This window comes from Heteronotia binoei, chromosome 13 (assembly GCF_032191835.1).
Source record: "Heteronotia binoei isolate CCM8104 ecotype False Entrance Well chromosome 13, APGP_CSIRO_Hbin_v1, whole genome shotgun sequence".
Classification (NCBI taxonomy): Eukaryota; Metazoa; Chordata; class Lepidosauria; order Squamata; family Gekkonidae; genus Heteronotia; species Heteronotia binoei.
Window position 1 is genome coordinate 61,753,266 of NC_083235.1, and position 23,709 is coordinate 61,776,974.

General features: G+C 45.8%; 1 protein-coding gene across 3 annotated transcripts in view; it reads left to right on the forward strand.

Moving 5' to 3' along the window:
* TMC6 (transmembrane channel like 6) overlaps positions 1-23,709 on the forward strand; it is a 54,190-nt gene that overhangs the window by 26,638 nt on the left and 3,843 nt on the right. For all 3 annotated transcript variants that reach the window (XM_060253072.1, XM_060253070.1, XM_060253071.1), the window contains exons 11-18: positions 3,792-3,947; positions 5,079-5,251; positions 7,533-7,614; positions 13,383-13,480; positions 14,491-14,586; positions 17,037-17,112; positions 19,814-19,947; positions 21,701-21,877. In XM_060253072.1, coding sequence (XP_060109055.1) covers positions 3,792-3,947; positions 5,079-5,251; positions 7,533-7,614; positions 13,383-13,480; positions 14,491-14,586; positions 17,037-17,112; positions 19,814-19,947; positions 21,701-21,877 — 992 coding nt within the window. The remainder of the gene's footprint in view (positions 1-3,791; positions 3,948-5,078; positions 5,252-7,532; positions 7,615-13,382; positions 13,481-14,490; positions 14,587-17,036; positions 17,113-19,813; positions 19,948-21,700; positions 21,878-23,709) is intronic.

Consider the following 23,709-nt stretch of genomic DNA (forward strand, 5'->3'; position numbering starts at 1 on the left):
GGTGTTGATTCCCATTCAAGTATTCTTAGTATAACACTGAAAAGCTTGCTTCTTTGGGGTACATACTTTACATTGTTATCAGGGGTAGAACTAATCAAACTGTAGTTGGGTGGCTGTTCAAAACTAATCAAAAAGTTGGGTGGCTGTTCAGAACCCCTTCCATAGGACCCCTTGACTAATAAACATGTTCCTTGAGATCCTGTGGTATTTTCCACACAGCACAAAAATGGTATGGTATGCAAAACATAGTGTGGAGTTGTAAAGAGGAAGGGGGAGGTATTTTTTCATTTTCATTTCATTTCATTTATATCCCGCCCTACCCCACCGAGGCGGGCTCAGGGCGGCTCACAGCATAATAATTCTAACAATAAGGTTTAAAAATTAAAATACAATAATAATTTACATAATTAAAAACAACCAGTATATCAGTGTATCAATCAATGTCAGTATGCTATCTTATTATCTTCCTTCAGAATATTTCAATGCCGGTCAGTTATAAGCCAACCGGAATAGGACTGTCTTACAGGCCCTGCGGAACTGTCCAAAGTCCCGCAGGGCCCTGACCTCTTCCTGTCTGCTCAGACAGACAGGAAGAAAAAATGGAGGGAAAATCCTTTGTGTGATGAAGGAGAGAGGGTGAGATCACCACAGCATCAAAAGCAGAATATTTTTTAATGTGTTACTTAAAATATTTTCTCTGTATTAGCTTTGTCAATGATTAAAACACACTATATTGTTTAAGAGAATAAACACCCAAGTTATGTAATTTCCTGTGCACTATCCTTTTTCCTGTTAATAGTTTTATCATTGCACATTCTTTCCAAACTATTTTATGTGACATCTAATAAAAGCTATTTAATTGTTTTTAATGTAGAAATTGATGTTGAGACAAAATGGCATTCTTTCTGCCACCATTCATAATGAAATTATTGGACTTGTTAAATTCTTCATTAATACCCCATCAAATTTGCAGGTTACTGTAATAGATAACCAAGGTGTGAGATTTCATGCTGTGGCTATCTCCATGTAATGGAGTTTTATGTTTTACTGCAACTCAAAACAAAACATACAGATCTACACATAACATAAGGTATATCTGATTTTTTAGCATTCAAAAATGGACAATCCCTCTTAAGAAGTTAGAATGCTGTGGACTAGGGGTGGCCAAAATTGCTTAACATGAGCCACATAGAATAAATGTCAGATGTTTGAGAGCCACAAGACATGAACAAATATTACACAAACATCTTTATTAAAGCTCTTAACACTTTCTTTGCACAGAAAGATAAAATATGTATGAATGCGCTTTACAACATGACCATGCTAGAAGAAGACACAGGCTAGGGATAACAGTCCCCATAAGACCAGCATAGGAAAAGGTTAGGGAATTATTTTTTGGCACCAATGGAAGAAGGAAACACAGATGCACCATATAAATCACTAACCACCCATTTGCATTATTATTCATCTCTCTTTGCTTTGACACCAAGGTTAATAAATACAGCTCCTACAAGAGCTATGAAACTAAGCGGGAACCCTGCACCACGCTTTTTAATTCCGTCCCTCCTTCCAGTCGTTCCTTTGGATCTTGCATTCTCTTTCCCTGCTGTGGATCCTTAGGTGACCCCTGTGTTGGAGGAGAAGAGCTTGCAAGCCTACCTATTTTCCCCTCCATCCACACTTCACACACAGCAGAAATAGTCACCTATTTATGAGTCAGCACTCAGAGGCTGACTGAGGTCCTGATGCCAAGCATGCTTACTTGACAGTAAGCCTGCATTAAATTCCTCCTTGGCCTTCGGGAGCTGCACGATATGTGTGAAAGAGCCACATGTGGCTCTCGAGCCACAGTTTTGCCACCCCTGCTGTGGACCTTTTAGGGACTGCTCAGTAGAAGTTACTGTATTTTTCGGACCATAAGACGCACTTTCCCCCCCCCAAAAAAAGTGGGGGGAAAGTGCGTGAGTCTTATGGTCCGAATACTAAAAGATGAGGGGGGAGGGGCCTGCAGCCCCCGGGAGACAAGCGGCGAGATCACTCCCTCCGCCCCCATCGCAAACCCAGCACTTTGCAGGGAGCGATCTCGCTGCTTGTCTCCCAGCCAGGCGTGCTTCCCCCGCGCCTGCGTGCCTGGCTGGGAGACAAGCGGCATGATCGCTCCCTGCAAAGTGCTGGGTTTGCGATGGGGGCGGAGGGAGTGATCTCGCCGCTTGTCTCCCAGCCAGGCACGCAGGCGCGGGGGAAGCACGCCTGGCTGGGAGACAAGCGGCGAGATCACTCCCTCCGCCCCCATCGCAAACCCAGCACTTCGCAGGGAGTGATCTCGCTGCTTGTCTCCCAGCCAGGCGTGCTTCCCCCGCGCCTGCGTGCCTGGCTGGGAGACAAGCGGCGAGATCACTCCCTCTGCCCCCATCGCAAACCCAGCACTTCGCAGGGAGCGATCTCGCCGCTTGTCTCCCAGCCAGGCACCTGCGTCTTATGGTCCGGTGCGTTCTATGGACCGAAAAATACGGTAATTATTGCACATTTCCAGGTGAGGTGATGAGAATGGGACAGATGGAAAGAACATAAGCTGCTGCTAGTGGCAGAAAAAGAATTTTAAGCAGACTGGCTCAAGATATTTTGTCATCCTAGGTGAGACAAACATTGTGTGCATGTGCACAATTGCACTGTCTGTTATTTGCTGGATAGTACAAATGAAAACGTATTTTCCTTTGTTTTTCCGTCACCCTTTGTGGGAAAAATAAAACACTTTTACCCAAGATTGATGAATATCATAACTGCTATTCCTACCTTATTTAAAAGATCACATTTTTGTAGTCCATGTTAAATTAATCACTATTCTTGTATGTTTGTGTGTGCGTGTGTCTGTACCTGGCGACTGACCCCTACTTGGGGTCTGTGGGATATTCAGAGAGGTGGCTGAATAAAGTCTGCCGCTGTCCTGACTGAGTATTGCAGGGAAGTCTCCCATCCATGTACTAACCATGGTCGACCCTGTTTAGCTTCCAAGATCTGGCAACATCAGGCTTGCCTGAGCTATCCTGGTCAGGGCTTAAATATATCACTATTATTGCCTGTTTCTAAAGTCACACTTCAAAATCCGCATTGGAATCCCCACTTTCACCCTATTACAAAAACGTACTGAATTAAAAAGTGTTCCTACTCACAATCCCAGGCGTGGTTACAACCTAAAAGTGACATAGGCAGAGTCCTAGCATTTCACACTCACTAATCAAGGATAATCAGTTATTCCATATATATTTACACTGAAATAATGGGCAAGATCCCCATTTTTATCACTCCTGAACCTCCTCACTCATGTATCAAGAAGAAACTAGTCCAGAATTATCACACAATTTAGCATCAGTCTCCTACCTCCAGTATTGCACAAATGTCTGTGCCATAACTTGGGGAGACCTTCTGAAACAGGGCCCTGGGCTTCCATCCTAAAATTCAGCCCTGATGTCCTTTAAAGTGTCACAAGACTAAGTTGTTTCAACTATAGCAAACTTAACACAGCTGTCCCATGCTCAAATTGTCTTGAAGACTATATTCTTTTATGCCTCTGTCTTTTCTTGCAATTTTTTTTCTCTCACTCCCTGTTCTAGAGAGCCTTATAGCTCGCTCCCATTGGCCCTGGAGTTTCTCAGGTTGTTGTCATCAATAGAATTGCTGCTGGCCCAACAGTGTATCATTTAGAGTGCTGTTCATTCTCTAACGGCCACTTACTTTGGAAGTCACAATTCAGGCCTGCACTGAACCATTCTGGTTGGCTTTGACTTTTGCAGGAGTGTCTGGCTGAGCGGCAGTCCAGGTCACACACATTAAACCTGTGTAAGAGACTGCAGAGGTTTATAGTCCTGCTGCTGGCCTGGATGATATCCCTGGGCACAGTTCTGGCTTGTGTCATTGCTGTCTACTACTTCTCTGAATACATACACCAGGTAAGTGACCTGTAAGATCTCCCATTCCAAAATCTATTACGCTGTTAGCTACAGTGGGTTATTGTCTCTTATCATATCTCTGATTTCCTGGAAGCTTTGTTTCTCCTAGGAAGGGGGCCATTCACTATACTCTCAAGGTGTGGTGCTTGATCCCATGAACAAATAGTAAAGTATTCCTGTGGGGGGTTATCCAGGAAGGGATGACTTTGCTGTTTCCATCATGTATGCCCACATTCTCTCCCCCCTCGCAACCCTCCATGGAGGATCTTACTGGGTAAAGTCATGTGAGGATATCCAAAAAAATTTTTCAGCTCTGTTCTCCACAGACGACATTAACATCTATTCAAGCATCGCGTGTATACATGCACATGCACAGAAGCTGCATATTAGAGGCTGTTGTACAATGAAGCCCATGCATTTGTTAAGCAGATATTTGACAGTAAACATCATCCTGAAAATGTTTTTGAAAGATCTAACTCTTCTTAGGATGGCACTGGTAGTGTTTAAACTGTAGTGGCAACAACCTGGAACCATACACAGGGGTAAACTTATGGAGTGGAGAGATGCATTCATCTTTGATGTCCTCACCCATGTGTCTTCCTAATTTAAATGTCTCTCTCTGTGCATGTAGGAGAGCCAGTTTGGTGTAGTGGTTAAGTGTCCGGACTCTTATCTGGGAGAACCGGGTTTGATTCCCCACTCCTCCACTTGCACCTGCTAGCATGGCCTTGGGTCAGCCATAGCTCTGGCAGAGGTTGTCCTTGAAAGGGCAGCTGCTGGGAGAGCCCTCTCCAGCCCCACCCACCTCACAGGGTGTCTGTTGTGGGGGAGGAAGGTAAAGGAGATTGTGAGCCGCTCTGAGACTCTTCGGAGTGGAGGGCGGGATATAAATCCAATATCTTCTTCTTCAATATCTTCATGTAACACTATAGCACATTAAGAGTTTGACAAATTAAAACATTCATTTATGTTGCCTCTTCTCAGTGTAATAAATAGATTGAGACAGAGAATTGCAATTTGAGTGAGTTTTCAGTAATTTAGAAGTCCTCCTGGGGCCTAAACCCTTCTCTAGCGCAGTTTGAGATAGGAGGAATTGTGGGACAGGTAACACATTAAGTATCTCCTCCTCAGGTTCACCACGACAGGCTCACAAGAAGCATGCAGAATGGGAATGAAGCCTTGCTCCTGGCCCTACCTCTGCTGGTCTCTTTGATTAACTTGCTTATGCCATACCTGTACAACCTCTTGGCTGCTTGGGAGAAGCAAGAGTCTCCAGTCCTCGAGGTATACGTAGCCATCTGCAGGTAATCCAGAGTCTGGGAACTTAAATCAGAGGGGCTGAAAGATAATGGGTTTATTGCTTTCACTGCATTTTCTGGACGTATTGCAGGGCTTGACTACATAATACATTACGTATTGTGTTCCTCAGGGACTGTCAAGCAGATGTGTACAAGGAGTTTCTGAGTAGAACTTAAATTCCGAGACAGGAGTGGCCCAATTAAGATAGGAATCATGGCGTACAGCAAGAGGAGGTTTATTAACACCCCTTCACACACACACACATACTGTTTTCAACCTGAAATGGCCTTTTTGGATTAAACTCCCTTGTAACTGATAGGTACACATGTATCACTTAACAGGGCAAATCCCTGAGACCATTTCAGGTGAGGAAATTGGTGTGCAGGGTCAGGAAGGGAAAGTTTAAAGTCTCATTTTCCCATATACAGAGGTCCTGACCCAAATTGGTGTACAACACACCAGGGAATCCTAAAGTTTTACCTAAAAACTCCCCAACACACATTTGCTTGATAGTCCCATGGATGGACCCAGGAGCAAGGTATTGTGTTGTTAAGCATTGTGCTAGCTGCTGCTGTTAGGCAGTGGGCTTTGATCTCGTCATGTAGTTCTCATATCTAAATGCATTAATGGCCTTTCTCCTTTATCTGTGCTAATTATGGAGGAAAGATGATCCCCATTTCTAAGGCCTTTCTAAGGTCTTTGATAATTGGTAGTGAATGCTACGAAGATTTAAAGGCATCCCCCCCATGGAAGTTTATGGAAGTTTTCCATTTGTGTTATTGCCTCCACTCTTGACATGGAAAGAATTTGAGCATTTCTTTCCGTCAGAACCATTAGCATTTGCACTAGGGACCAGGACAAAAGCAGTATGCTAGAGATAGGCAGATATAGGATCTTGAAAAAAAATAGTAAACATGCTATTCCTTGCTGATGTTTCTTTGTTGCTTGGAATGAGGAAACAAACAAGGGTCTTAGTATGGTTCATAAGGTCATAAGGTCAAGCTGATTCCCTCTGTAGAATGGATTTAGTGTATAGATGTATTGGTATGGTTCATAAGGGCGAACTCATTCTCTCTGTAGGATGGATTTAGTGCATAAATGTATTGGTATGGTTCATAGGGGCGAGCTCATTCTCTCTGTAGGATGGATTTAGTGCATAGATGTATTGGTATGGTTCATAAGGGCAAGCTCATTCTCTCTGTAGGATGGATTTAGTGTATAGATGCAAAGACACAAGCTGTGAATTCAGGCAATGGTTTATTCCCAAATTCATTTCAAACATACAAGTTCTTCCTCGGGGAAGCTAGCATTAAAGATACAGAGGCAATATTCTAATAATCTCAAAATCTCTGTGACTACAAAGCAGAAAGATTTCATATAGTAGTTGAAAAGAGATGAAAGCAGTGCCTCTAATAAGGTTTATGATACATTAAAAATGGTCGCTTCAGGACTGCTTTCATATGCATTCCAGGTATTTACTTCATTTATACCCCATCTTTCTCCACAATGAGGGCCCAAAGCAGCTGACATGATAATTCTCTCCTTGGTTTTATCCTCATAGCAACTCTGTGAGGTGGGTTAGGCTGAGAGAATGCGACTGGCCCGAGGTCACCCAGTGGGGATTGGAACCTGGGTCTCTCAAGATCCTAGTTAGTCCAACACTCTTATAGCGGTGTGGCTCTCTGCTGAACTATTGAATGTCTCTACAATAATGTGTAGGAGAAGAAATTTGACTGAAAAGTTTCTTAATATCCTTTATCATTTTATCATTTGTTGCTCCAGATTTCTGTCTTTTGCATCTCTTTGCTGTGTGGGGCGGTCCTTCTTCCACAATGGAAAGAACTCCCTCCAAGATGACCGGCAGATTTAGTTCCACTGGGATATTGTTGTGCTTTCCTGACTTTCAGGAATCAGAATCAAAATGTGATCTCATCCAGTGGTCTGTAATAAAGCAGCCACCGCCTATTTACCCCCTTCCAACTGGTCACCAGTCATTGCACTCCAGCCAGTGGGCCAAAACTAGTGAGCAAGTACCTTTCAGAAAGGAGCTTCCAGACCAAATAGCTGAGATGAGTTGTAGGCACAAACCAAGGATTACCACGTTGTAATGCAGATGTAATGTAATGTCTCTTCGGTAGCCCAGCAGGAGTAAAAGAGAACTCAGATGAAGCTGATCCTGCCACACACTTGTCATCTTGTTCTGGAAGAGTGGGGAAGTCGGGGTCACTGGGAAGCAAATTTCTTCTCCAGGAATTCTTTTCTCTCTCTTTCTCTTTTTCCATGCAGGAACTTAATTCTGAAAATGGTTATTTTAGGCCTACTGTGTTACCATTGGCTGAGCCGGAAAGTGACATCCTCAAAGATCAAGGTCAGTGTCCCAACTGGGAGAACTGCAGCAGTTGCTGGGATACTTCCCACAATGGCTGGTCCAAATTCTTATCTCACAGAATAACAACAAAAAAAAGCATGAGAAAAGTGGCTTTGTGTAATTGGGACAAAAGACCTTTTCTCTGCCATTGGTTCAGCATTAGCTAAATAGCTTCTGGCACGAAGGCTCACGGATGACTGCTCTGAAAAAAAAAACAAAGGGTTCTGTTGCTTGCTGCCTTTTGCCTGCACCCAGAACATTGGCGGGGGCATTGGTGGGGTTTGGTCACTGTGACATCATGTCTGATCAGGGCTTGCCATAGGCTGTCTGGCAACCTAGGCAAGGCTAATTTCTGGTGCCCCCCCTACAATGATAATGTCACTGAGTCACATGGGGGGTGGCACCCCCAAAAGGCTGGCGCACTAGGCAATCGCCTAGTTTGTCTAGTTGCAGGGCCGGCTCTTCCTCTGATATCACAAAAATTAAGACAAATAGAAGTAAAAGCCAACGAGAACCAGCCATCAGCCTGCAGCCTCTCTTCTCCCCACCCCCAAACAGCATAAAGAGACCTTGTTGGAGCAGCGGCAGGCCATCCAGCAGCTTGATGTGTTGCTTCATCTAAGGAATGCCCCTAATAAAAAGCATGGCTAATTTCCAGGTTCTCTTTGATGCCATCTGGTTGGAGGAGCGGGTGTAGCTGGATGGCCTGTCCCAGCAGCCAACAGTAAGCAGTCCGTGGCAGAGGCCTCACTGTGCCTGCACCAGCCCAGCCACCATGGGTCACATGATGCCAACAGTCAGGTCACATGGCTGGGCTAGAGCAGTGCGGCTGTCGCCAAGCCAAGTCGTTCTTCATCAGCCCCGTAGCCACTGAGGGCCTGTGGAGGTACTGCCCCCAACTTCCAGGCAGGACCTCCTGACTTCCAGGGGGCCCTCTGGGGCACAGCCTGCTTTTTTCCTTTTTTTACCATGGCTGAGCTGGCAAAGTGTCAGCAGCAGCAGCTGGGGGAGCTGAGCAAGGTACAGTGCACTACAGCAGCAAAAGCGGCAGGCAGAGAAGAGGGAGGCAGAGGAAGCCGCGTGGGATGGACCGGGAAGGGCAGTCAGATGGAGCTGCTGGCTGCAGAGTGCTGAGGTGGGGGAAAGGGAGGCAGAAGAAAAAATCCCTGCTTGCACACACGGTGTAGTCCTTTCTTGACTCCGAAGTTTTAGGGTTGGCTGCCAGACTTGGCCACTTTCAGAGCCTCCAGCTTTTGCCCCTACTCCAGAAAGCTTCTGAGAAGCGGCAAGCCCCACATTGGATGGGAAAGGGTGCCCCCCGACTTGTAAAATCCTGGCTATGCCCCTGGTCCTCACAGACTGTTCACTGCTGCCTGCAGGGCCAGTGCTGGGGCGGGGGGTGGCATTCTACTTGCCAATCTCCACAGCGGCAGCAAGCAGCAAGTCTATCCTCATGGCTACAGGCTCACTGCTGGCTGTTGAATCAGTGCTTCCTTCCTTCACCGTGCAGGGGGTTAGTTGCATTTCAGGGAGGGGACACCACCTACCCACGCCGCACCACTGGCTGTCACTGGGCAGACAGCCTGTCTTTTAGCTTAATATGACTGAAGGGGTTTTTTTTGAAGATTAGGGCTTTAGGTCAAATTATCCTGTCCCTTTTTCTCAGATACTGATCTTGATCTGTCCATCTAGGCTCTGATCCCCTCCTATTTGAACTATAACTGCGTTCTCTGTGAAGCTTCCCTTTAATATGATCTGGAAGCGGGAACTGTAAGAAAATTCTATAGAATTCTCCTTTTACTGAGAGCAGGCTGCATTGTGTTTTGTGAATCCTTTGCCTGGTTCATTTTGAATGCATGGGGCTGTTCATGATTTTAGTAGTGCTGATTTGTTGGGAAGAGGTGATCCTAGGCCTGAGGCTAAAGAAAAAACACCTATAGGCCTCAAGCCTCAGAGGTCTCGAGTAAACAATAGGCTTACATTTCCTAGGCATTCTCTGAGCCTTCTGATTGGACTTGTATGAAATTGGAGAGAAAGGGAGAGCCAATCATCAGGAAGGAGGCTGAATCTTGAGAGAAATAATATGACCCTCCTGAAGAGGGAAGGTGATCTTCTCTCAGGAGCTCAGAGGATCCCAGACCCAAGGTTGGTCGGTTGGACCCAGAAGAGTCAGGTACACTAGGAACTAGTGAGGCAACTATATTAGGGAGATTTAGTGTTTTCTTGGAGGCTCCCTTATGATTTAATTTTGCCCTGTTAGCTGAAAATATATCCCCGTTAAAGCTTTTGCTCCAAAGTGTTTTTTTTTCTCCATCTCTTTGTCACTACCCACCTAGTTTAATAAAACAGTTTGTTTTAATCTGCCTGGGTCTTCACCCCTCAAGCTTGACCATTCACCTGGCAGTGCTCTCACTGGGAGAGGGTGCTGTGTGTCAGAAGGCTTACACTGGACACTCCCTGGTTTGAGCCCCAGACCAGAGACGTGGCAGCTAGTTAAGGCCCTTGCCTGCTGCAGGGCTGAAGGGGGCAGGTGGGAAGGAGGAGGTATGTGGGGCTAGAGAGCTTCTGGGAGGGACAGCCATGTTGGACAAGCCCCTACTAGCCCCCTCACATCTATGGCAATGCTTTTGAGTGCTATGCCATAGGAAAGCATTTCATTTAATTAATTTCTTTTACCACCCCAATAGCTGAGCTCAGTGCCACTCACAACAAGTCTTCATTCAAAATGAGATAAAAACCTATTTTGTAAACAGTAAAAACATTACAGTTTTCTAAAAGTAGACGGCATCAAGTCCAGGTGGTGCCACTATCTCATGAGGGCGAAAGATTATTATACTACCTGATGAAAGGCAGGCGTAGCATTACTTGGCTCTCTACATTTACCCACAAACTACAAAAACTTGGTATTGAGGTGGACACTCTTTTCTTATGTGACGAATTATATATCGTATATAATCCAACCAAGGCTTATGGATCACGAATACCAAAAAGTATTCCCCTCACATTCCCCTGTTTGCTCTGCAGCCCATCTAGGTATACCCCAAAGACTTGGGAAGATACCCCATTATTTTTTTACTTTAGACTCCCCATTCCATCGTCGGACTTTTACTTTGGCGCGTTTAAATGCCTTCCCATCGACAGTTTTCTATGGTAGGTTTAGACAGATACCTCTCCAAAATAGATTATGCCCGTGTGAATTAGGAGTTCTTGATTCTATATCCCATATTATTTTAGAATGTCCTCTCCTGGCCTCACAACGTAGACAATTTTTAGCTGAATATCTCCAACACAATGTATTTACTAAAACGAAAATTCTATCCTACCTTTTAGAAGATGTTAATCCCCATATTACTACATGTGTTGCAAACTTCTCAGTAGAAGCCTATAAAATGGGAGGGACGGTGGCTCAGTGGTAGAGCATCTGCTTGGGAAGCAGAAGGTCCCAGGTTCAATCCCTGGCATCTCCAAAAAAGGGTCCAGCAAATAGGTGTGAAAAACCTCAGCTTGAGACCCTGGAGAGCCGCTGCCAGTCTGAGAAGACAATCCTGACTTTGATGGACCAAGGGTCTGATTCAGTAGAAGGCAGCTTCATATGTTCATATGTCAACTTTAGCTGCCCTTAGCCAAATACCTGGTGGAACATCTCTGCCTTGCAGGCCCTGCAGAACAGAAGTAGTTCATGCCAGGCCCAGATGGAAGTTGGCAGAGAGTTCCACCAGACTGGGGCCAGGGCAGAGAAGGCCCTGGCCAAGGACAGCTGGTGTCTCTTGGGCTGGGGACCACCAGCAGATGTTGGTGACTGGAGCATAAGGCTCTCTGAGGGGTATACCAGGAGAGGCACTCAAAGGTACATGGGTCCCTGGCCATTATCAGTCTGATTTCAACTACAGTATTCAACAAAACAGAGTACAGAGTTTCTTATTCTTCTGGTTGCACTAAGGAAGGGCTTCTGGTTGCACTAAGGAAGATCTCATTGATCCAGTAGCAAACTGAGCTCTGTCTCCCTCAAAAACAAGCAGGAAGAATTTGCAGACTGGCAAAGGCCTTTCCACAAAGCAAAAACAGGCTCTGCTGAGATCTTAAAGTAAAGTGCATAAGGCTTTTATGAGCAAGTATGACTCCTTCCCATAAAATATTGAGGAGGTGCTTGGCAGACAGAGCTCCAGAAGAAGGGGAACTTGCACTGATAAGTTCAGCACAGATAGGTTCAGCATCTCATTATTGAGCGCAAGGACATTCTGATTTGTGTGTGCATGCACACTTTGGGTTGTTGAACACACATGCAGGAGAATGGATATATTCCATACTATTACTCCTAAGATGACTGCATCATTAGCAAACAGAAATAGGCAAGTGTTGTCACTAAGGGATTGGTGAGTCTCAAGGCTCCCTTTTCTGGCCTGTAGCACAATATCTGACCCCTATGATCCCACTGTATCTCTTGTATTAGATTCCCCTGGCTGAGACATCAGCAAAGATCCCTTGAGCTCACTCATAAGGACATAAGAGAAGCCATATTGCATCATGCCAGTGGCCCATCCAGTCCAACACTCTGTGTCACACAGTGGCCAGAAACCAGGTGCTGTTAGGAGGTCCACCAGTGGGGCCAGAGGTCCACCACTGCTCCTACATATGAGTAGCAACAGTGGCTCTAACCCACTTCTCCCCATTCCCTGCCCATGTACCTCATCTGCTGTTTGACAGCAAGTCACAAAGCAAATGGGAGTTATCAGATTCAGGGCGTTTTCCCACAGAGCTTACCTCGGAGCGACGTCCGTCTTCACCGTGCAGTGTCTGCGCGGATTTCCCACCAACTGCTCCGCATAGCCAGGAAGAGCCGCGGCTTTTGCGTTGCTAACGTAAACTGCTTTTTAGCAGTTTACATCTGCGACGCAAAAGGTCCGGCACTTCCTGGTTATGCGGAGCAGTTGGTGGGAAATCCGCGCAGATGCTGCGCGGTGAAGAGGGACGTCGCTCTGAGGTAAGCTCTGTGGGAAAACGCCCAAAGTTTATAAGGAAAGAACTCTGGCACAGTATGTGTTGTTACTAGAGTTGAAAGGCCTTTGTGTCTCTTTATGAAAGGGTCAGTGGGTAGAGCTGGTCCATCAGCCCTGGCTCAGCTCAAACTATTTTTATTTATTAAAATATTATTTGCTCCACAGGGTTGTAAAGGACTGGGACTCACAGCTCTAATGGCTACATACAATAAGAATGGAGGTTAGATCTTTCACATGATAGCTCAAACATAAAGGAAGAACAGGAGCTGAGCACTATGTGAGAACTGCTCCTTGATCATTTGCATATTGCAAGGATTGGGGACAGTGTTCCCTCTAAGCTGAGTTAGTGTGAGCTAGCTCACTAAGGGATTGGTGAATCACAAGGCTCCCTTTTCTGGCCTCTAGCACAATCTCTGACCCTTATGACCCCACTCTATCTCTTGTATTTTTGCTCACAAGACTCTACAACTTAAAGGGAACATTGATTGGGGGTAGGGTTGCCAGGTCTGTGTTGGAAAATATCTGGAGAATTTGGGGGTGGATCCAGGAGATGGCGGAGTTTGGGAAGGGGAGAGCCCTCAGCAAGGTACAATGCCATAGAGTCTACCCTTCAAAGCAGCCATTTTCTCCAGGGGACCTGATTTCTGCCAGCTGGAGATCAGTTGTAAAATGTGGAGGCTGGCAACCCTAATTGGGGTGTGTGCTGTGTGAGTAGTTGTAGGAAGAGACTTTCCTTCTGTATGCTCTAATGTCTAATATATCTTTCCACAGTGTTGGGAGACCTTTGTGGGGCAGGAGCTATACCGTTTAGTGATGATGGATTTAATTTTCACCCTCTTGGATACCGTCTTTGGAGAGCTGATCTGGAGGTAATGCTCAGGCTAGCCCCTTTCCCAGATATTAAAATTTTCTCTGACATGCCAGGCCAAAACAGCCTCCCTCCATCTGTAATACACACTGTGTCATTTTGTAGCGATTGTGTATGCCTTAATGCACTTGTAGTCAAGAAGTAAGAGACTGGTGAGATGGTAGAATTGGTCCTACATTTTTTAATGCTTGTTTGTGAATGGAAAGACGACTCTGAACTTGGGGTGCTATCCAAGTGCATTTAAATTGCTATTAATTGCAGTGGAATGTGGGGATGTGAGAGATGCTTCTTACTGCTGCTGGGTGGATGCCTCCATTTAGAAAGGTGACTGCTGGAAACTGAGAAGAAAATGTTGCCTAGGAAGGATCAGGAGTGGGAACAGGGAAAGGATCTGTTGGGATTTAAATATACTATTCGCAGAGTAACGTGGAGAGAACCACGAAATAACAGCCAGGCACACGGTTTAGCTTAAGAATCAAAGTAGTTTACTTTGCTAATGAGGAAAAGGTATGACTGGGATTTCTAGAAAACAAAGAAGGATTCAATATCCTTTCTAGCTTCTAGGCTACATCTTGACTCTCTGGAGTCCTAACTTCAACTGCATGGAGATCTAAGGGCTTTACACAAAGGGCAATGAAACTGACCAAATGGTTTCCCTTAGACCACCACCCAAATATATGGATTAGCCTATTAGGGCTCTCCCTGAATGGTTACTATGCATATTGACACCTAGCCTTGGCGGGAAGTTCGTGTACACATTCCCATTGGCTCTACCTACTCACTGGCTAAACATCATTATGCATATACAAACATTTAATTAACTTATGACAACAGGAAGTGAAATTGTATCAGAAACCCAACAGAATCCCAGACCATGTACTGAGTTTCTGTGGAGCTGAGTTTGAAAACTGCTCTCTGCTCATTTGCTGGATGCAAGGAATCTGGCACTCAGCAGCCAAATTTTTAATTTTTGACTGCTCTGTTTTCTTAATCTGTGTTTCTGTCATACAGGATTATTTTGGAGAAGAAAAAACAGAGTAAGCAGAGGCCAGAGTTTGACATTGCTAGAAATGTGCTGGAGCTGATTTATGGACAAACTCTGACCTGGTGAGAAATCCTCAGTTCTGTCATCTGTAGGATCACTACGTCTCCACTTACTCATCCATGCAGGCCTTGTGCACTGAATAGAAAGAAGCACGGAGCATTTTTAAAAGAAAGTTGAGCATCTTTTGAATGTGTTTCTTATTTATTCAGACATTTGCACCTAGCCTTATCCACAGTGTTCAAGTTAACATCCAACACATCAAGAATAGCAATGATCAATAGCAGTAATACTAAAACTAGTCAGCCCTGATTAGCCACTTTCAAAAGCCTGTTGAAACAGTTTGGCTTTAGTTTCCCCGCAGATCGCCAGCCAGCCAGCCTTGGGATTTACCACTGAAGTTTTTAGTTTTTAGAGCTTATACAGATGGTAGCAGAGGAGGAGTTTTGGCATGGGAGAAGATTGTGGCCGCGGTCAGACGCACCATCAAATCCATCAGCAAGGCGTTCCTGTTTTGCCGACTGCTTGTCCCGTCCTCCACCTTGCCGAGTGTCTGTCCCGTCGTTGACTGATCAGATGGCCCGGCCTTTGTGCATGTGCATAAACAATGCCGCTGATTGGCTCAACCTCAGGGACTATTTTCTAGAAATACGGACTAAACAATGATTGTGTCACAAAATTCAACCCCACAAAATTAAAAAGAAACATTTGCAGTTGCTCAGAATTCATCTGTTGTGGTGCTTAAAGCACCCAGGAGCCCTTCCGCCTTTTGCTGATCCTTTTGCAGTTATGCGTGTATTGCTAAGATTTAAAAAAAATGGCGCTGATCTGGGATGCAAGTTGAGACGACTCGCTAACGCTGGCATGATCAGACAGAGGAAATCTGTTTTTGGCCCGTCGTCAAGCATTTAGAACCGGATTTTATCCACTATCAAAAAAGTCCGACAGTAAGTTGCAGCATGACGGGATACCCACAACTCACCGACTACTCCCAGATGTTGTCATATGGACGTGCACTTTCAATCCGAAGAGCATGCGCTGCTGTGTCGGATAAAAATGTACGTCTGACCGCGGCCATTGTTTTAGATGCTCAGGTTCTAGGCTGCAAAGTCTGAAAATATTTGGGCAGTGCCTGATGGAATCTCAGAAGTGAAAGAGGTGGACAGCTAAAGTTGCCAGTCTGATCAGAGAACGAACTCTGAATTTTTAACATGTTAGATATATTGTAAAGCCTTTCACATCATGTATGCCTCTGTGTGAGGTGGAGCATCACTGTCCAACGCAGCTGCCCACCTTATCATTGGCCCTGCTGCCCACCTGCCTCCAATCCCCAGACGATTTGTGTTCAGGGGCATAGCCAGGATTTTTAAGATCAGGGGCCTTTTAAAAAATTCTAGGGGCACCCAAATTTTTAAACAGACCCCTGGACTCAAAAGGAGGGGCTGGCAGGCCAGGTCTAACTGTTTCTCGTAGCTGGCAGGTTGCCGGAAGCACAGAGACCCATGCTGGCAGGCCCGCTGTGACGGACAGTGCGTGTTAGCAGAGCGGCGTGCTATTAGGCTGATAAGGAGAGTAACGCAGATAAGAAGAGTCTTCACACCAGTTTCACCAAAATCACCAGTGTATTTACAAATATATACAGCTAAGTGCAGTACAATCACAATCCCAACCTCCAAAGTGCTACGCCAAACTATCATCAATACAGAGAGAAAGTAACCTTGCTGGGTAGCACTTTTATAGCTCAGCCCACTAATCAGCCAATATGCTGACTCACTGTGACTACAGGCAATTACATCAGCCTGTCCTGTGATCACATTCACCTGTCCTCATTACTCTGACAGTAGTTGACAGTAGATGATCTAAGATGCAGTAACTTCTAAGCTACACAGTTACTGACACGCTGTTCCTGCTTCTTGGAGCTGGCTGGAGAACTCCCTAGGCAGCTGTAAGAAGCAGAGACCACCTCTGCTTCCCGCTCTCTCCTGTCCTGCTTGCTGAGCAGGAGGGGAAAGAGAAAGGCGGGGCTGGCCAGCCCAGTCTTCCTGCTTCTTACAGCTGGCCAGAGAACTCTCTGGCTGGCAGCAAGAAGCAGAGAGACAACCCTACCCAACCGCCTCAGCTTGAGGGCAGCCCTCTCCCTCCCATACAATTCCAATCATAGAGGAGGGGTGGCAAGAGCAGCCACAGACCTCCCTATGCAATTTAAAGGGCCCACCAATCAGCTGGTCAGTGGGTCCATTAAAGATGCAGGGAAGGGAGGAGGCCATGGCAACTGCAATGATGGGAAGGGTAGGCTGCAGGTTGGGGCCCCTGTGTTGGGGGCCCCCACAGCCTCCCCATGGCTACGAACCTGTTTGTGCTTTTCTTTCCTTCCCCTCATAGCAGAACATTGCATAGTCTATGAAAATCCTGGAGTTATGCAAAATAGCTTGGAAGGCTCTGATTGCAAAATCTGGGTTTGTTTTGTGCACCACACAATCTTGTTCTAACAGTCTTTTGTCTCCTTTCCTCCCAGGCTGGGGGTCTTCTTTGCCCCACTCCTCCCAGCTGTCCAGATCCTCAAGTTGGTGCTCTTGTTCTATGTTAAGAAGGTAATGAGCTGCCCGTCTCCTACCAGCTGTAATGCACTTTCCCTAACACTGAGGCAGCCTTGGCAAGCACAAGCACAGAGAAGGATCACTGAAATGGTTGTAGTTCAGGGAAGGGAAGGGAAGGGAAAGGAGGCTGAATTGAGGGAGGGGCATTTCCAAAACCATAGCTAAGGGCCAAGTTAGATGTACGCTAGCTTGAATCTGGGTTCCCTGCAGACACACAGCAGCTATGGGGAATGTTTAAAAAAATACAGGAGAGCCCAGGTGGGCTTGGGACACAGTCACAGGGGGAGGAAGGGCTCCTGCCTCTCCTTCACCATTTTCTGTGCCACAACAGCATAGGGGGATATATATGGGTTTAGGGTCTCGCCCTGAGTCCCTTCCCTCTGCAATTAAGGCTTCTCAGCATTCCAGGCTAACAAAGTCCAGTCTATTTTGACTACAAGGGGTTGCTTCTTCAAAAAATCTACCCCTTCTGATCTAGGGTTTGATTCCAGGGGGGGGAAAGGCACTTGCAAATAATGCTGTTCCACACTTCAGCCTTCAATGAAAGTCCAAAAAAGGATTTATTAGAAAAGAGGAATCAAATTAAAACAAAAACACAACTTTCATTGCAACAGACAGTGAGTCCTATGAGCAAACAGTCATCAAAACTCCATACCGGCTTGATGATTAGGGAGGAACACTCATTAAGCATCTATAATATAATGGGTTCAATGCATAGAAAAGACGAGGTTGCTGTGCTCATAGCTGTCTTTATTAGTTACAGCAGGGTAACGTGTATACTAGAAGACTGCTGACCTGGGCCAACGGGCCCAACTATATACAGTCCTGGGTTCCCGCGCTAGGATGCTGTTGGTCGTTTGAATCAGCAGGGGGCTTCTGGTTGGACCAGGGCAGCAGGGATTTGAATCCTACTTGCCATAGTTCTGGAGTCCCCAAGCTTAGTCCATAAGGCTCCAGTGAGCCAGGCAGGAACACAAAGGACATTCACATAAATCCGCATACACAACAGCATCAGAATCTTTTCTCAAGTCAGGCTGCAGGACAACACCCCCGGAACAAACAGAAGCAACAAAAGCAGCGTGTACAACTCAGTAAATTCAAACAGTCAAATGTCCAAGGAGTGAAGATTGCTATTTCTTCTTACTCCCCCTCTGACAGCCTTCATCAACAAGAAGAGAAAAAAACTTCCTCCTTTTCTTTTTTTGCTACTCTGCTGCTAGTTAAGACCAAGAGTTTATTACTTGCAGATTTCCAGCTTGCTCTAAAGATCTGGGCTAGTAACATTTCCATACAGGGTGTATTATTATTATTATTATTATTATTATTATTATTATTATTATTATTATTATTATTATTATTATTATTATTATTATTATTATTATTATTAATTTTTATTTATATCTCTGGCTGGCAGCAATATATTTTATTTCCCTGTTTTTTTCTGTTTCATGTAGGAACCTGGACCCAGCTCTTTAAAAAAAAACTAATGCCTATTTTCTTTTCTTTTAGGGAAATAGTTAAAGGCAGTGGAAATCTGTCTGGGGCTCAGCCCTGTAGACAGGGTTTATTTCATTGGAGGACATTTAAAGTCCTTAGAGGACAGTGGCTAATTAAATTAAAGTTACTTTGAGTTGGTTAAAGTAACTTTAATTTGATTAGTGATGGCCTGCGGTGCAGAGGAGGCCTGTCAGTGCCTGACACCCTCACCCCACCTTCTCTTACTTTTGTCTTCCCTCCATAGCTCCCTCCCTGCCTCGGCCCACCCAGAGCGGCTGACTGATATGCCCTGCCCTGTGGCAAGGCTGGGGTGGCGGGGCAGAGGCAGGCCTCATCATCCTCTGGCTCACCACCTTCTCGCTGTTGCTGCCACGCCCCCTACAAAGTTTGCAGGAGGCATCGTGCCGGTTTGCTCAGGGTGCACACAGCCACCACCACCTTCTCATAAGCACCTGAGCCACAGGAGCACTAGCCGTTGCCACTGCCCCTTAGCCCAGCCAAGGAAGCCCCGCCTGCTCCCAGCTCCTTGCAGCGTGATAGGCTAGGCAGAGCTGGATGCTTGGGCGCAGTGAGGCTGCCATCAGCCGCAGTGCTTAGCCTTTGCTGCAGCTGGGCAAAGGAAGCTGCGTCATGGGAGTGCAACAGGATGCCGGCTTCCAAAGGCTGAAGCAGGTGGAAAGGACTGAGGCCAGCCTCCCAGTTCCGCTGCCACTCCAGCAAGCTGCAGCTGCCCAAGCCAGTCTCTGCAGGCTGAGATTTCCCGGGCGGCCTCCCTCCCAGGTTCTGCTGTCCCCACCTTCCCAGCAGTGCCCTTGCCTCTGCCTCCTCCACTGGGAAAGTGAGTCAGTCCACAGGGGAGACTGGGCATGATGCCAAGCTCCACGAGTCCAGCCGCTACTCTGGGAAGAGGACTGAGGAGAAGACAGTGTGAAAAAGGTTCCAGCTGGTGTGGTGGCAACGCACTGGGCGCAGCTTTAAACATTAAAGTTTCAATGATCGGTGAAGGGATTTTGGGGATGGAGGAGCCTCAAATTCAAAAGGCGGCACTGCCCCACTGCTGGTTATGAGCCTGTTGGGGCTCCTGTCCCACAGCAACCGACCTGTCTTTTGCTTTGTTGCCGACAGTTAGAATCATTCATGGGTAAGAACATTCACGGGCAGTGAAACACTCTGAACCATTTGGATTTCTCCTTCCCAGACCAGCTTGATGAGAAATTGCCAGTCTCCCAGTAAACCATGGCGTGCATCTCATATGAGCACCATCTTCATCACTTTACTGTGCTTCCCTTCATTTCTGGGCGCTTCCATATTCCTCTCCTACGCCATCTGGTCGTAAGTAGCTTTTCTGTTGCAAATCTGCTGCAGTTAGAAAAGGTCTCAGATACAAATGTAATAGATGAGGGCAATTATGGGAATCTGCTTTTGCCACTCCTCTATAATTCCAGTTCTGTCACCCATCGTGTCTGAATGTTTTGACTGTGGGTTCTTACCTCATACTAAAGGTATGAGGTTCCTTATATGAGCCATTTCTCTCTGTCTCAGAAAAACTGCTTTCCCACCCAGTAGAAGTACAGTGTCAAGAGAGTGGAAGGTGTTTCAGCCATAATAACCTGAACTAGAATGGTGACCCTGTGTCCGTGCCTTCCTGATAAACTCTACTTTTTATATGCACGTTAATGTGATATTCCTTATCCTTTTGACAAATAGCACTTGCATACTGCATTCTGTTTATAGCACATACCGTTCATTCAGTATCATACATGGCTATAGTTTGAATGGTTTCTTCTGTTAAATCATACCAGATTTGCACATTGTCAAACATGCACCCCTTTCAAATATTGCTAAATAAATGAGGAGGGAGAAAATTCTCTTTAATAGGAAAATGTGTGTAAAGCCAAATTTTCCGCTGAAAATATAGATATATATTCATTCAGGACAACTGACAGAACATGATATTGGCTGTGTGGATTATTAGAAGGATATTGTAGAAAGCATGCAATTGGCAGGACCTCTACTCCAATCTCATTCTCTTTCCAGACAATTTTATTCCATTACAATGGCACTGTTTCTTTACAGCATACAAGCTAGGCGTTGTTCCTTGGGGCAGTACTTCTGCAACAGGGAAACTGCATTTTCCCAGAGCTCATGTGGAAATATTTTGTAGCTGCAATAATGAAGTTTCTTCCCTTTCTAGCCAGCTAGTGCAATAGAAACTGCTGTGTAGAATGTGTATGAATGAATGTAAGGGGCTGATTTTTTTTTTCAGTTTAATTTTTACTCTTTAATTCCCCCCCCCCCCTTTTTGATAACAGTTGTTAATTGATTATATTTTTATCTTGCTCTTCTCCAAGGAGCTTCCAAGGGTCAACAATTGTCTCCTCACCTCATTTTATCTCCAGAACTGCTATGTGAAGCAGGTTCAGCTGAGAGACAGTGACTGGCCATGAGCTTCATACCCTCTACACCACATAAACTTGCCTCTTTCAGTATCACTGGTGACTTTTGCATATTTTCTGTTAATTTGTTAGTTTTGAATTGTTTTCAAGGCGTGATATTCCCCATTGTACTACTCTAGCATGGCAGTGTACTGTTATCCGTCAAGAAGCGGCCACTCTTTTCCATCCCTCCAGTACCTTTTACAGCGGGGACATATACCTGGCTTGTCCTAATATCCTCCATGACATGTGATACTGCATACCTGGTGGTGTACCAAGACTTGTGTAGGTTTTACATATTGAGCCGAAGCTACTTGGTTTTCTTTCTCCCTCCCATTTTCCAGAATGTCCCTAAAACTTCATTTCTGAGTTTGCATTTCAAAATGCATAGGAAGTAGATCCTCATCTAATCACATTAGATGTCAGAGCCAGCATTTGTGTCGCAATAGGATTTGGGAGAGCCGGGTTCAAATCCCCACTCAGCAGTTAAGCTGAGTGATGCGGGGCCAGTCACCCTCTCTCAGCCTTGCCTACTTCGCAGGATTGTTGTTCAGATAAAGGATAGCAGGGTGAATGATGTTGTAAGCTCCTTCAGATGGGTTATAAATATATTTAAGTATGTAGCCTGTGTGTGCTTTGTGTGTATTCAGAGTTAGACCATCAGAGAGATGTGGGCCTTTCCGAAGCCTTCCAACTATCTATGATTCTGGGAAGACGTGGGTTCAACAGCTGGAGAAATCTAACCCAAACCTTACCTGGTTTACATGGATCCATCAGCACATGATCCAAAACACCTTCTTCCTGTTCGTCATCTCTGGAATTTTACTGTAAGCAAGAAGGTTTTCATAATGTATCTAAGCCTAACACTCTTAATAACGGTGGCTTATGGATTCTGTTCCTCATTAATCAAGCTGGGTCACTAATTAGCTGCCATGAATGGCTGTTCTTAATTATTGATTTAGGCAGTGGAACATATTGATAGATGTTAAACATGCTAACTTTGTACTAATGAGGCCACATAGACTGTTCTAAACACACAACTTTCCTGCCCCACAATATAATTGTAAACATGCAAACAGTGTGTGTTTTGTGCTCAGGCAAGCATATTTGCTGTAGCCCACAATGGCTGAGGCACCAAGAAGCTCACTGGAAAGAGAGTGCCAATGAGCATTATGAGTAAAAACGTATGTGAAGATCACAGATCTGTGTCTATTCATGGATGGTCAATTGCACATACAAACACGCTCATTGAGCTCCAGTTTGGATCAGGGCTGCATGCTAAAAGGAGGGGACTCAACCCAGGTGAATCATAAACAGCACCAGGCCCATGACTACGGGGGGCCTGGGGGGCCAGGCTGCACTGTGTAAACCCCCCCTTCACTCTGTAGGCCCCCTCCATTCCCAGGCTATTCCGCCCCCCCAGTGTGTGCAAGTACAAGAGAGAGAGAGTACAGGAAAGTGAGAGGAGGCAGCGACAGCAAAAGTGACAGAGAGCGCCGGAGAGAGAGAGAGAGAAAATGAGAGCAAGTGAAAGAGCATGAGAAGAAGAAGAAGAAGAAGATATTGGATTTATATCCCGCCCTCCACTCCGAAGAGTCTCAGAGCGGCTCACAATCTCCTTTACCTTCCTCCCCCACAACAGACACCCTGTGAGGTGGGTGGGGCTGGAGAGGGCTCTCACAGCAGCTGCCCTTTCAAGGACAACCTCTGCCAGAGCTATGACTGACCCAAGGCCATTCCAGCTGGTGCAAGTGGAGGAGTGCGGAATCAAACCCGGTTCTCCCAGATAAGAGTCTGCACACTTAACCACTACACCAAACTGGCTCTCCAGAGAGTGACAGCAAGAGAGAGAGAGAGCACAAGAGAGAGAGTGACAGCAAATGAGAGAGAGACAACAAGTGTAAGAGAGCACGAGAGAGTCAGCAAGAGTGACAGAGAGCAGGAGAGAGGGAGAGAGACAACAAATGAGAGAGAGAGAGAGAGTACAAGAGAGTGACAGTGAGAGAAAAAGCGTGGGAGGAGAGAGCGACAGCAAAAGAGTGAGAGAGAGCAGGAGAGTGATAGTGAGTGAGAGCATGAGAGAGTGACAGAAAGTGTGCGAGAGAGAGAGCTGGGGCCAAGCCCCATATACCCCTACCCAAAAATTTATTCTCTGGGCCCCCCCGCCCCCAGAATTTTGACTACAGGGCTGAACAGCACCCACTGGTTTTGTGAGCATTTTAAATAGCCGGGGGTGGGGAGACAAATGGATAGACATTCCTCCCTTGCACAGGGGAGAAAGCGGGGAAGGGTCGTGTTAAGTACTGGGTTCGATACATTGGAGTTCACACAGAACTGGCTTTATGGGCAACTATATACTAAGACAACATGGTGGGGCCAAGACCTTGCTTATGAACATGCAAAAGAACCCACCCCCTCCAACTTCCCATACCAAATCACAGCAGTCAATTTTCGCGCCCTGACCGCTCATTGGTTACTTTAAAGGAGTCCAGATCTCAGACGGAATATCGCGTTGCTAGCGTTCTCGTGGTTGCCCGGTCCCCCACAAAAGTTTCTCGCCGTGCATAAAGTCCAATACATAACAAGTCCACTAATGGGCTAGAAGCAACTAAATAATAATTTAATTGCTTCTTTGCTCCTTATGTGACCCAAATCTGAA